At 41.6% G+C, this 14,550-nt stretch overlaps 1 protein-coding gene across 1 annotated transcript in view; it reads right to left on the bottom strand.

The window, feature by feature from the left end:
- The window catches only part of DHX32 (DEAH-box helicase 32 (putative)), an 864,748-nt gene extending 851,006 nt beyond the window's left edge, over positions 1-13,742 (bottom strand). The window contains exon 1 of the mRNA XM_069611492.1: positions 13,115-13,742. Within this exon, the coding sequence (XP_069467593.1) occupies positions 13,115-13,423 (309 nt within the window). The 5' untranslated portion in view covers positions 13,424-13,742. The remainder of the gene's footprint in view (positions 1-13,114) is intronic.
- Between the last annotated feature and the right edge of the window lie 808 nt (positions 13,743-14,550).

Raw genomic sequence — 14,550 nt, 5'->3', positions numbered from 1 at the left:
CTTCTTGCGATAATACACCAACTCTAATACTTTTTAAGATGTTGGCATAAGTGAGATCTTCAGATTGCTGCATGTTCTCAGTTAATTCTCTATATTGGAAATGTTGCCAAAGGTTAACATTACCTATGCTACCAACAGTTTTCCGGCAGCGTTTGTGGCCTAAGGTTTTAAAAATCAGTTCACCTTTCACTGGTGTCAATTGTAGAAAGCGATAATGTGTTTCCCTGCAAAGAGTTCTTCGTTGTTACTTTTAAGTACTTCTTGCAATCTGAGATGAATCAAAGCCAACATTAGGTTGGAGACCATGCTCACTTCATCTATTAGTAGCATTTTCATTTGTTTCAATACTCTGCGTAATTCAATTGCAGCTTCTGCAGAAAGTTTGTAGTAGTCTAATTTATTTTGATGCTCTACTGGAAGCAGTAGTAATCGGTGTAAAGTGACACCGCCTATGTTGTAGGCAGCTAGACCTGTGGGGGCCGTTACAACAGCTGACAGTTTGTTGTTTGTCAATTGTTGAAGGAACTTGCTGATGATTTTAATCAAGAATGTTTTCCCTGATCCAGCTTCACCATTGACGTACAGCAGTATAGGTTTGTAATTTTGGCATGTACGTTCTTTATTTTCGTGTTGTACACCGTGTACAATTTGTTTTGTTACGCCTTCAAAAATGGTGTGCTGATTGTTGTTAAGTTTTGCTTGTTGTACAGTTAAGTCTTCTGTATCTTCTTGATACTGATACATGGTGTTTTCTACTTCTGCCATAGCTGCTTCAGCCTCATTTGCTATTAGTGGTTGTCCTAGTGGTTCTTGACTTCCTGTTACAGAAGGTTGACTACTGTCGGAAGAGTCCTTATCTAGTTGGGCCTGAAGTTCTTCTTCCTGTTGCTGCTCATTGTGTAACATTTTGTACTGCGTAAAGTTCACATTGGTGATAGCGCTTTCATTTGCTTTGAAAGCATCTTCATAGCAGTCATAGTTATCTAGTATCCAGAAAGAATTGTTATAGTTTCCACTCATTCGGCGCGTGTGCAATTTCTTATGCTGGGATTTACCCCATTGTCTTTTGCTGCGTTTGAAAAATGTAGTTCCACAAGGTTTGTGATTTTCATTTTTTCCAATCTCCAGGTGTTAATATATCTATGTTGTTTTTGTTGCTGTTTGCTATGCATAGGAACTCATGTAAATCTTCCCATGCATATTCGGCACAACTTAGCGTAACAAACCAAGTCGGTGGTCCTAGGTTTCTGATCATACAACTCACGTCTCCATGCTGTCGGAACCAGTATTCCTTTGTACCACACATGTTTGCAAACAAATTTGTTATACTTGATTGTAAAACCTCATCTTTTTCCAAGACTTTTTGTATTAACTGCGTAGCTGACATATTTTGAAAGTGGGTACCAGATTTAAGAATGTGTGCAACTCCGTAACATAGTGTTGCTAATTCACTTTCATAGAGTAGGTGGAATATGTATTCAACATTTTGTCTAAATCTGGGATCTTGTGAATACATTCGTAATGAACGGTATTCTGATGCCCCAATCTGAGTGGGTCTATCATCGTATCTTCCACCTTTGCCAGTAGGAAATAGCAGTGGAAAAGCACATGCTTCTATACTTTTTTCCCATATACTCATTGGTGACCCTTTGGTTTGTCGCATTTGGTAAGTTTCTAGTGCATCATCTATGCTTTCATTGGAATGCAATGGATAAATTGTGTAATTGTCCAAAAGAGTGGATACTGTAGCAGGATCCAGAAGTTCAAACTGTCCAGTTTCTGATGGCTCTTGAATTATTTCAGTTGTTTCCCTTAAGCTTTCATCAATATTTATTTCCTTATAGTACTCATTATTGTTTTTTAGATATTTCAACACTTGTCTAACTTTGTGTAAGTCCACTAATTGTTGCCAATTTTTTTTGTCCTTTGTTGGTACTCCTTTTACCAAGACTATTAAAGAATGCTCTATTGAACGTTTCACTCCTAGAGTGTGTACATTTTCCATTAGATCTAATGGCAAATAAACTACTTTGCCACAAATGCCTTTCACCAATTCAGAGGAAGGTAATTTTGCTGTTTTTGGATGAAGGCGTGTAATTGCTTGAAATGGGTGAACTGTTTTAATTATTATGTTCTCATACAAATTGAGCTGCTGCAGGATTTTTGGTAATGGAAACAATTCCAAATTATTTGTAATAGCACGTGAAGGAGTCTGGTTGTTGTCTAATTTTGTAGTACAGTAACTGCAACATATTAGACATTCAGTTTGTTCATATTTGTTTTCTGCTAAAAGGTAGAGAGCTAATTCAAACCATTTAGAATCTTCATTGTCTTCTATTTTGTATGCTATGATCACATTTTTTGTGTTCCTTTTGTAAAACGTTCTGCGGCAACACACACACACACACATGGTTTGGTACTTCAGCCGATGACCTTTTAAATTTTACTATTTCTTTTCTGTATGTGTGTAATAGATGGTTGCTATGTGCAGAATTGTTGCTACTATGTTCTAAATCTGTTGCATTTTGTAAGTGGCTCTCACTACCAAAATACTTTCTCTGAATATAGTCAGTTTCTTCTTGTAAGTATTTGAACGTACCATGCAGAAGAGTGGTCTTTAAGTTGCCTAATTCTGAAGCTGGACTTTTTGCACAGTATATTTTATACACTAGATTTCTTACATTGGAATGATGTACTCATGGAAGGTGCTTTTGCAAATAGGCCCAGAAATGCAGGCTAATGAATGTCCTTTTTGTCCTGTGTATTTCCGCACTGGACAAATATCCATATTTTGCAGCACTTTCATTTTACTTTTCTCTTTAACTTTTACATATTGATTAAGGAACTGACGTAAAGATTTGAACCCTTTGTTTGGAATGGTACACATTGATGTGCACGGCCATTTGTATACTGCACGGTGTGGTTCTGCTGAATTGAGAGGTAATTCTGAGTTTTCAGGGAATACATTTGTAAGCAGTGTTTCTTTTTCTATGATGGTAGTATTGATTTTCTCATCCCCTCGTCCACTGCTATGGATGGCAATTGTGTTTGTTTGATTTTGTTTGTATGCTTCTTCATTAAAATATGGTTCTGTGGTTGTTGTGTCACTCCATTCACCACCGCAAACATGTAAGAAATTATTTTTGTTCACATTCCGTTTATTGCTCAGTTTCTTTTGTAGTTTTGCTCTTAGTTTTGTTAGTGCTTTCATCCTATTTAACACTAACATAACCAAATTCCTTTTGAGAAGGGTTGCACTGTCCACGAGACCTTGTAGGATTAACTTTCTACGGTAGGTTTTAAGGGATGAGAATGATTTCGGTCCTCTTCTTAGTAGATTCTGAAGGACTCTGTGACGAAACATTTTTGATAAAATACTTTTTTTACTATGCGTTCTTGTTACACTATCAGGATTATTAGGAGCATTGTTAGCTGTACTGGTAGTCGTTTTTTTGACAACATTTTTGTGTTTTGTGACACATTTAGATGGAGGAGGTAAAGTTTCGGTAGTTGAGACTTCCTTTGTTTTGCTAACCAACTACATTAGCTGGTTTGTTCCAACATTCTCTACAAACTCTACAACAGGTGGATGCTTACATTGGGCACTTTTATTTTTCTTTGCTCTACTTTTGCATTCCTTTCTACAGAGTTGCTTTTTGGTAGTCAATCTTTGGTGTCTGTTGAAAAAAAGGTATACTTTGGTCTGTTGTCCAATGTCTGTGTGCTGTGTGCATGTTTGCATGAGTCTGATGAGGAAGGTCTTTGTCATGGTGTGTCGATGTGCATTGGACTCTTGCAATGATTTGGTAAGGCTACTTTATTGTTTCTATACTATTACAATGTGCTTCAGATGAGAGTACAAAGTGGCCTACTTGTGACGAAAACCATTATTAATGAACAAAATGCCATAAACTTGCAACAGCAACTTCTTTTCTAAATCTAACCTTCTAAGGATTACGTATGTTATTTGAGTTCCAAACACACAGGGATTTGTGAACAATTCTGCCTGTTATTCTTTGTTCAATAAATGGATATTTGTAGGTAGAATGGTTTAGAAATCAATGTTTGCTTTGGTGCCCAAATAATCAAATAACCCACACAGCCTCTTTGAGGAGTAGTTACAATATAAAGGTAGTACTGTACTTACTTTTTTTGCGCAAAATAACCAGGTTTCTTCGGGTATGTTGTCTGCAGTGTAGATGCTGTTGATTCTCAGGAGAGTAGTCTTCACTGCTGTGCAAAAAAACAAAATCAATTACTTAGTGCGTTTACAGCAGTGATGATACTGCACACATTAATTGTGCTTCTTTCGTCACAGCATTCTACTTTCATATTTCAACCCAGTGCATGTGTGCATTTCACTTCACACTGTGCAGTCTTTTCATGGTATTTGCAATATGGTACTTGAAAGTCCTTCAAAATTGCTAACAATGTTATGTTTATGGAAATGCCTTGTTTTTTACACGGTGTACTATGTATAGGAGAAAGGTTTGTAAGCGATAGGGCACAGTAGTAGATGGGGAAACATTTTCTACTTGCAAATTAAAAGCACAATGCCGAAAAATCGGGAGACCCTCAAAGGGAGATGTCACCACAGCAATCGGGAGCGCTTACTTTTCTCACACGATTACATTGCAAGTAGCATTACTGTAGCCCATACACAGTACACAACTCCGACTTTTTCACATACAAAATTGAGTTCCACCCTAAATAGGCATGCTTGCAACATATGTATAGGTTATGCGGAAGACAGTAAGCAGTCGTGCGGTTTGTCAATGATAAATCGGACATCTTGCACTTAAAAGGGGGAACGTTGGTATGTATTGCCTATGCACATTTAGCGCCATTAATTTGTCTAAATTAAATCATAAGGGTTGCACATTTTCTCTGATTATAATATACATACCTATATTCTATACTCATGCATGTGCGCATGCATGGAGATGTACGTAGAAATTCGCAATACTTGCACAGTAGCTTATGAAGTAGGTGCTTTGCAATGATATGCGACTTCCATTCACAATCATCAACAATAATTTTGAAGTGCGCAATGTTGATGACGGAGTTAGAATTAGCGATGTTCAATGTGATTGGTGGATGATTGTGTGACTGCTTAGTTGTGTCCAATGAGGGACTCAACTTGCTACCGCTGTGGAAAGGGTGGAAGGACTGGGTAAGAGTTACGTGCCGCACGTTAGCAATGCTTGTCCGCCGTTAGGGCATGTCACATACGGGTTTCTACAGCAAATCCTGCATGGAAAGGGGACTGTAGGTATCAGCCAATCACATGTTCACATTACTCTTTTGTGAGTTAAGACGGTGCGTACAGTGAAGATGGCAGAGGTGTAGAGGGTCAGGGTTTTGGTGATTGGAGACATTTTTGTGCATGGATTACACTATGCCGAGAGTAGGCATGTGGCACACCATTTCGATGTGAGAGGAGTAGAGATGGTTTGGAGCGCTGACACTGATGGAAATGCTGCGGCAATTCTGCAAGTTTGCAGAGACATGCGTACAATGACCACTCCTCATGCGGTAATTTTGCACTACGGTGCTTCCCATTTGGGATATGTGAGTTCACGTACTTTGTTGGCAGATTTGGCACATTTAGTTGAAGCACTCATGACCATCTTCCCAACAACGAAAGTCATTTTTTCTGCTTTGCTGCCTAGAATAAAATGTGACAACAATTCTGTTTTCTGTCCAGACCAAAGTATTGGGAGGTGTATCATCAATCGCGGCATGCGTGCATTCATGATACGAGCTGGTATGTTTTTCTGCAGCCACGATAACATTGCTTTAAGCAATGCAGATTATTTCGAAGCAGTAGGTGTTGCGCTATCTTCTTTGGGAAATGCGATGTTCTTTTGGAACGTAAGGCTTGCTTTAGAGAAGGTTCTGTAATGGTTGTAGGAGTAAAGCAAGGACAAAAAATACAAAAAATAAATAAAATAACAGATGTCCATACGGTATCTGGCCAAATTTTTTTAAAAAACAGCTCTTTTCAGAGTCCATCTTAAAGGGGAAAATGGGAATGACACTTTAATGTACCGTCGTCATGCTCTGAGCCTATACATGTCCGCGAACATGGCGGTACTTTGCAGCCAGCGCGTATCACCAACGGGGATTCAGGGGTGGAGACGCATGCAAATGAGAATGAGCGGAGCTAGGGACTGGTCCATAAAGTTCAGTAGGTGTGTTCTGAACAGCGCACTTTAGTAAGACCGTCTTCTCCCTGACAGGACACCACACAGCCATGGCTTTCCATGCTCGAAAACAGATTATCTGGATTTTGGGAGACTCATGGATACATTGGTTGAAAGTGCATGCAGAAAGCTGCAGTTTATCTGCAGATCTCGGATTTCCTCATGTGGAGGTGCACTGGCATGGCGTGCATGGCATGAGGTGGCTGGACTTGGTACCTTTCTGTGGTACTTTACTGACAGAGCGTCCTCCATATATACTTATCATTCACTGCGGACGAAACAGTTTGGGCCATGTCTCTGGAATTTCTTTGCAATTTGCAATGAAGGAAGGACTTGCGAAGCTCATGGACATGTTTCCAAATTGTCACATACTTTTTCCCCGTATTGCACAAAGACAAATATGGCTGCGTTCTTCTGCTTTTGGTCCACAAATGGAGAAAGCGAAACGCAATGTGAATAAGGCTGTTTGTGCCTTTTTAAGAGATGTTGGCATGTCCTCCTTCCACAATGAAAACATTTTGTTTCGCAGCTCTTTCATTTTCCGCAGAGATGGAGTCCACCTCACATATGCTGGCAATCAGATTTTTCTTCGCAATGTAGAAAATGTATTGCAACCTCTTAAAATCACACTAACCTATCTGACAATCCGTTTTCTCCAATCCACAGTTTTTGACCCACACAACACACCACCGAAAGGCTCTTTTCAGAGCCACCACTTACTCCCAGCGTCCACTTCATTGTGTTTGCTCCGCTTGCACCCTCCCTTTTTCCCCTACGACTGTCCGTGAACTTTTCAACCACTCCGCGGGGGTCTACGACCGTTACTTCATAGTTCTACCTTTAAACTGAGAAAGGCGGCTCTGAAAAGAGCCTTTGCAGTAATTGTTTTTTTCACGTTCATTGCTTCACAGCACACGACACACTAAGAGAAGAGGCCAAAGGAGGGTAAGGAAGGAACACCAGCCACAGGGATAAGAAAGGGCAAGTGAACAGAGAAAGATATAGGGTGAGCTTTATTTAGGTAAGGAGCAGATCTTCTGGTGCTCTGCGACCGTAGCCTCAAAAGCACTTTGAAAACTCTCCCCCCTGCAGAGTACTGCGTCACAAAAATTACACACTATTGTCACCTTTGAAAGGTAAGGGTCAACCGCATTGCGAATGACTTGTGAGGCAGCTGGAGACAGGCGCTCCCCCACAGGAGTGTCTCTTGTGGTGGGAGGATCAGACACAGAGGATGCTGTGGAGGAACTCAGGCGACTGTGCTCTTCACATGGCACCACCTTGCAAATATCCGCAGTGTGGAACGAAGTAAGGTGTCGCTTCATGGTTGTCGTACCAAAGCTGTACGAACCAACTCGCCCGCAACTCAGCACCACCTCACACTGGTTACACTTCACCAGGTTTGCACATGATTTTGGTACGTTCCCATAAACGGAAAACAACCGCCACTCCCACGACTCCCGGCGAGTGCTCCTACTGCTGAGTTCCTCCACTTCATTCTGTTCCTCTTCTTCTTCCTCACTCTCTACATCCTCACCCATATATCTCTCTGCAGGCTCTTGGGGAGGTGGTGGTGGTGGCGGGTTTGGGGATGGTGCAGAGGCTAATGAACCAACAGCAGCCATGGAAGCCATACCGATTAGTTTCCTTTTGGTCACTACAGCAGTAAAGGCAGTACACCTCAATCTGCTATAGCTAGAAGGAGAATGAAGATGTGCTTGGGGGTGTGACCATTTGTAGGGGTGGAGGGGTGTGCCTCGTGACCGTCTTCATCACTGCAAAGCGGTACAAAAATGTTACATATCAAGTCCTCAGGCCAGCTATTGTCTGGGATATGTGAAATTATATTTTTACACTCTACAATACTTTGCCTTGTATCTACAATTTCTTTTGGATTGTTGCGGAAGCACACAAACTGTGCAAATTAGTCCACACGCTCAGCGTGGGTGCGGTCACATGATGACGTCCTGAACACATCCGTGACAGAAATGGGAGTCCGCTGAATAGCAAATGCAGAGTACCAAACGTACGCATGCGCGCAAGTGTCCTACGGACAGTGTTCGGGTTACAAAAACAATTTCAAAGTGCGACACAAGTGAGACGGTCAGTTAGGGACAGGCGCGATGTTCGCTATACTTACGGTTGTACTGCGCATGTGCATACATGATATGTTCACTGTACGGACAGTTCCAGTCTCCTTAGGACAACTCCATTTTGTTTGCCTACGAACTTGCCGGCCACCGCGCCTGTTCTACGGACGGCATCATTTTGGCTGCGCCCGATAAGTACAGGTATACTGTCCTTCACACACTCCTATTTTCCTTATTTACAGCCATCCCAGACATCTGGTGTGTTCTACGAACATGTTTCATCTCGTTTACAAGCGGTACGGCGAGGTATAATGTCCTTAGGACGCCCCTTTCTGTATATGTACGCACAACTTCAACAGATGGTGCGGTCAAACTTCAAGTCCATCTTACTTGACACTAGTAAGGGTAGGTGTACTGCCTTTACAGCTCCCACATTCCATTCCTTACGGATAGGTCGAACAGGCGCGCTGTTCGCAAACATTTTACCTCTTTTTTAAAAAAAAATGTTTACTCAATCTCTTTCACTACAACTACTGTACAAAAGCATTCCAAACACACACACACATCAGTCCAAAGAAATAGTGGGGGAAGCGGACACTGACACAAATATGGGGGAATTAGGATTCAACACGGCCTGGTTATGAGGAGAAGATTTGTAAGGGGAAGAAGGGATGGATATTTTGTCAAAACGTCTATTTTCATCTTCAATGTTTGGGGATGTTCACTAGGGAATGGAGAAGCGGGGCAGGTACAGGTGGGGCAATGGTAACAAACTTTTCCTCTCACACAGTCCTCCACAAACTCCCGTAAACTTTTAAAATTCTTGTTCAATATGTCCATTTTCTGCTCAATCCTTTTTATCCTGTCTTCTTCTGTCTCGTTTCTTGCCCTTTCTTCTTTTATTTCCTGATCTGTTAAAAAAAAATATACATATGTTAAATGCCTATAAAATACTGGTCATTATTTTGCATATGCAGAGCAATGTGTACCATTATTGTCGCTGTCTTCAGACATTTTCCCATGCAGAAAATACTCCTCCAGGCACTCCAAAGTACTAGCCATTTCTGAGTTAAAAGAACAGAAAGATATTATTATTTCTGCACCACATACCAAAAAAAAACACACACACATACAAAAAAATGGCCTCCTCTCACTCTTTTGATGTAATGTTCTTTCTTCCTACTGCGTCCGCCCACTGTCGTTCCAGGCTGCCGACTTTCTGTGAAGTGATTACGATGGAGGCATCCTTTTTTTATGGTACCATCCATTTCATTCTACATGCTTATTAAATGTGTCCTTTTCTTTTCACATCTTCAGGTTTCCATATTTAATTACAACTACTTACAATACCTTTATGTCCTTCTTCTACGTTGTATTCTTTTTGTGTAAGACAATAGTACATTTGCAGATACCCCCCACCCCTTTGGGAAATGTTGATCCTGTCCGCCCCGTCTGCAAACAGGCGCTCAGTCGTCCCTTTCTATTATCAATAGGGAGGGGGTTCTGTATGTTCTATGTTAAATGTATATCAAGTACGTACATTTTACTACATATCTCCCAAAATCACATCATCACAGTGTACATTCCACACAACATCTTCTTTGACACACTGTCATGATTAAGTTCCCATTCCAAAATCCTGTACAATTCACTACAAAAAAGAATTTGTTGAAGGAACGTTATGGTTAAGTTGCCCTACCAAAAACCTGTAAAATTCACTACAAAAAAAACTTTGTTGAGGGGACGTTATTGTTAAGTTGCCCTACCAAAAAAAACCTGTGCAGTTCACTAAAAAAATAATTTCAACCTCCCCTTTCTGGTTCAAATTAAAACCGAAAAATCCCTGAAATTCAACAGTTATGGTAACCTAAGCCCCCAAGCCTGCCACCGCCCCTGTGCACTGCTACCACTAACACCCAGACCATGAAAGATGTCATCTCAAATGTCACTGATGACATCACTGACAACATCACATGTTTAGTCCCTTTGTTTTCTTTCCCTGCCATTTTATATATATATATGTACATTCAGTAAAAAAAACTGTGTTAAAGGAATGTTATACTTCACAGCGAAACCAAAAAACACTGCTCATTCAACCATTATGGTAAGCTAAGCAACCATAACTCGCACCATTTACGCGCATTGCTAAGACTAACTCCCAGGACATCAAAGATGACATCACAAACATCATTGATGACATCACAAACATCATTGATGACATCACTGATGACATTACATGTGAAAATAATGTTGAGGCAAAGTCCCTACCTACAAGGGATGTTGGGAGCAAGATGTCAGGGGTGATTGTGTAATGTTAAATATGTGATAACTAGCTAACAAATCATGACTTAATACACCCTTGTGCTACTACAAACAATACATATGAAGACCCAATGCATATAAATGAGAGGCACATACAGGGAAACTGAAGTAAGGAAGAAAGAAACAGCATCATGAGAAAGTTTATCTTCCTGTAGACAAATTAATTGTGTGTTTGAGGCCTGCTATTAGCCCATGCATGTGCATTATGAGCTGCGACCAGACCCTAAGGAAAGTACTTTAAGAAGACACGACAAGGGTAACGTTTAGATATACAGCACCTTTTCCATTTTTATATTGTGATTGTCAGTGAATAAAACCACCAGGGCTACATTTTTCAATAAACAAAAATAAGTGAGGCAGACATGTGATGTCATGAGTGATGTCATCAATGATGTTTGTGATGTCATCTTTGATGTCTTGGGAGTTAGTCTTAGCAACGCGCGTAGATGGTGCAAGTTATGCTTGCTTAGCTTACCATAATGGAGGAATGAGCAGTGTATTTTGGTTTCGCTGTGAAGTATAACATTCCTTTAACAAAGTTTTTTTTACTGATTGTACATATATATATATAATGGCAGGGAAAGAAAACAAAGGGACTAAACATGTGATGTCGTCAGTGATGTCATCAGTGACATTTGAGATGACATCTTTCATGGTCTGGGTGTTTGTTAGTGGTAGCAGTGCACAGGGGCGGTGGCAGGCTTGGTGGCTTAGGTTACCATAACTGTCGAATTTCAGGGGTTTTTTGGTTTTTATTTTAACCAGAAAGGAGAGGTTGAAATTATTTTTTTAGTGAACTGCACAGGTTTTTGGTAGGGCAACTTAACCATAACGTCCCCTCAACAACGTTTTTTTGTGGTCATTGTATAAATATTAATAAGTGTGATATTTAGATATTGTTCATATTCATAAGTGTGATGTATATACTGTTCAATTCATAAAATAAATATTTTAACTTTGCAAAACAACCTACTTCTTGGTTCAGTGAGAGGGGGGGCATTCAAAGAGAGGGGCGTTATATAAGGGTACATCGTTCAGAAATAAAAGAACTTTTGACATGAAAATATATAAATAAGCGTTCCAGCTGGGCATCTCATGCTAGGCATTGACTTAGGTGGAGTGCTGGGTTGAAACCACTTACACATTACATCCAAACATTGCCAGCTGCCATGACAACCAGATGCTATTTACAAAATCCCCATCTCTTTCACTTTTATCAGTAGCAATGGTTCTGGCGTTGTAGTGATTCTTTGGACCATCAAAATGAGCCAAAACCAAAATTGGCTTTGCTAAAAAAAAAAAAATACCAATTCCTGTAACAGTGCCTCGATGCCAGCGGGCTGTGTGAGCGCTTTAAAAATGCAAATACATAAATTAAATTAAATAAATAAAATTCTGCTTGTCACTGAAGCAAGACTGCAGGCCTTAGTGCTTTTTCAGTGGCTAGCAAGAAAATAACAGTTTCAAATACATTGAGAAGTGTTGCGATATATTTTCGCAACATGCTCGGTATTAAATACAAGCCCTGCAGATATAATAGTGTTTTGGACTTTACTTCAAAAAGAAACACTGGTAACCCTTCGAGAATGCACGACTTGCTCCACCGATTCATTTGAGGTTTCTGCCTAATTCAAACACACGCCAATGCTTTTTCACGCCAATCCCTACCATCCGCTACCCGTGCATCAAATGATTCTACTGCACGGCGAGGGCGCCTGATCGACAGATCGCATTATTCAATTACATTTCGTAAAAGTAAACAAAAAAGCGTTCAAAATCTAATTTCTTATATTGCCAAAGTGCCACAGATTCAGAACTGCGGGCTACGTACGTTTACATTAGTGTCTGTGTTAAGTTATTACACTGGCGTAGAGACACTGAGATCTGTCTTATAAATTCTCAAAGATACATGTATAGGAAGCTTCTTGGTGGGTCAATGTCCTAGCTGCAGACCTTCACGTTTAACCTCCATGCCATAAAGCCGTGCAAACCTTTTAGTGCTGCAAGACCCAATGAAACCAGTACCGTTGACTTTGGACAATTAACACTTAGAATCATACTACACAAATGTTGCATTGGTGCTAGTGCAAGCACTAGGACAAAAATCGCCGGGATGTAAACAAAATATGATCTCAGTGCATGTTTGCACCGTTCAAATTCCCCTCCAGTGCCAGAAATAGGGTGAACATTGCCGTGGTCAAAAAATGAATTGAAAGATAACTTTTTTTGCACACTGCTTCTAATTGCACCTGCACCGATGTAAAGTTTCTGCAATGTTGCCTAAAACAAACTAAAACGAATTTTCCACCTGGTTCCTGCGCTGGAAAATGCCACAGTTGTGTGGATGGTGGAGGCTCAGACTTCACATAGTCATAATTTCAGATGTAAACAAGCACTAGATAACACTAAAAGAAATAGCCCATAGTTGCAATAAAGGTACAGCTCTGTAGAGAAATACAAATGACGAAATATTATATATGGTATGTACATACACACCTGTGTACTCTTTCCACATAGTGCACCGCCAGAAACGACCACTATTTGATGGTGAAGAAGCCTTTCCATGAACGCAGGCTTTATTCCCCAAACTGGAAGCTGCTCCCTCTTTTTCAGGAGTCTGTAGTACCGAGAGGAGTAAGGCAGGCCGTCGAAGGGGTTCAGCTCGAACTCCTCCTCCCCGCACCCCGGAGCAGTGGCATAGTCGCTGAAGTCCACGCTGTCGGACAAGCTACATGAGTCCTCCTCAGGTGCAGAAAAAGGCGCGCAGCGCGTTTCGGAGGCCTCGCCGCCCAGCGCCCGGGCCATGGCGATAGTTTATTCCTCGGGCACTGAGAACTGCAAGGCCCCGGTGAGGCGCCACACAAGCGTGATGCTCAAGGCGCCCCCGGCGAGCCTTCATCCGCCAGCCTATGCCCCTCCCCCCAGCCCAGTTAATAATGTCCACGCATTTGGATAGTTTTGCACACTGCCAGAAGTATGCTCCAGAAAGAAAACAAATGAAGGCACCATTCAAAACAAAATAGCAACGTGTGCTGGGAGCTGTCAGCGCGGGGCTATCTGGGCTCTGTGTGCTCTGCTTACTCAGTGTGAAGAATGAGTGAGGCCAGATTGTGCTGGCCGGCCCCACTCCACACGTGTCTGGGCCCCGATTGACTATGAATTGGGCGCAGCAGGAGCGAGGGGTGTGTGATTGTGATACGGTCACGTGGTCGCCTAATCCCAGAACAATAGTGTTTGCCTCTGGATAAAAAACGGGAAAGATCTGACATTTGCTCTATTGGCTAGCAAGAAAGGCCCTAGTTATAGTTGGGCCTCCCCGATTCACCCCTCGGGAGCGCATAAGCCAGTGGCCTTCAAACTGGGGGTGTCTGCGGGCTAGCCCAACTAAGGGGTCGCGAAGGAGTCCAGGGCCACAGACCCTTTAAAAAAGAACTAAGACGACTGTTTTTAATATAAAATATGAACAGATCATCTACTACTTATACTTTCTAAAGGAGTCACAGTGATCCCTTTTTTAAAGAGCCTGGGCTGCCCCTGGACACCGCCTAGGTGGGGTGAGAGGGCAGACAAAATATCTTTTCTTTACTCAGGGGACGGTGTTTGGTATGAACATGTTTGTTTGCCACTGGCATAGGCTGATATATTGCTCCCTTTCTTTTAGCAAACAATTATCAATAAATACATGGGGGGTCATTACGAGGTTGGAGGTAGCCATGGTGCTCTTAGCACCATGGCTACCCCCTTACCGCATTCCGGGTCCGTGTTCCCGGAAAGGGGACTTACCGGGTCACTCCGACCTTGGAGGACCCGGTAAATGCCCATTCCGGGAACCATTCCCCATTCCCATTTGAGCCCCCATAGGACTCAATGGGAATGGGGATGGTGCTAATAACGGGCCTGCTATTAGCGAGCCCATTCTTAGCTCTGAAGTC

This window comes from Ambystoma mexicanum, chromosome 8 (assembly GCF_040938575.1).
Source record: "Ambystoma mexicanum isolate Mex_15411 chromosome 8, UKY_AmexF1_1, whole genome shotgun sequence".
Classification (NCBI taxonomy): domain Eukaryota; kingdom Metazoa; phylum Chordata; class Amphibia; order Caudata; family Ambystomatidae; genus Ambystoma; species Ambystoma mexicanum.
Note: the sequence above shows the minus strand (reverse complement) of the source record. Positions and strands in the feature narration are given on the sequence as shown.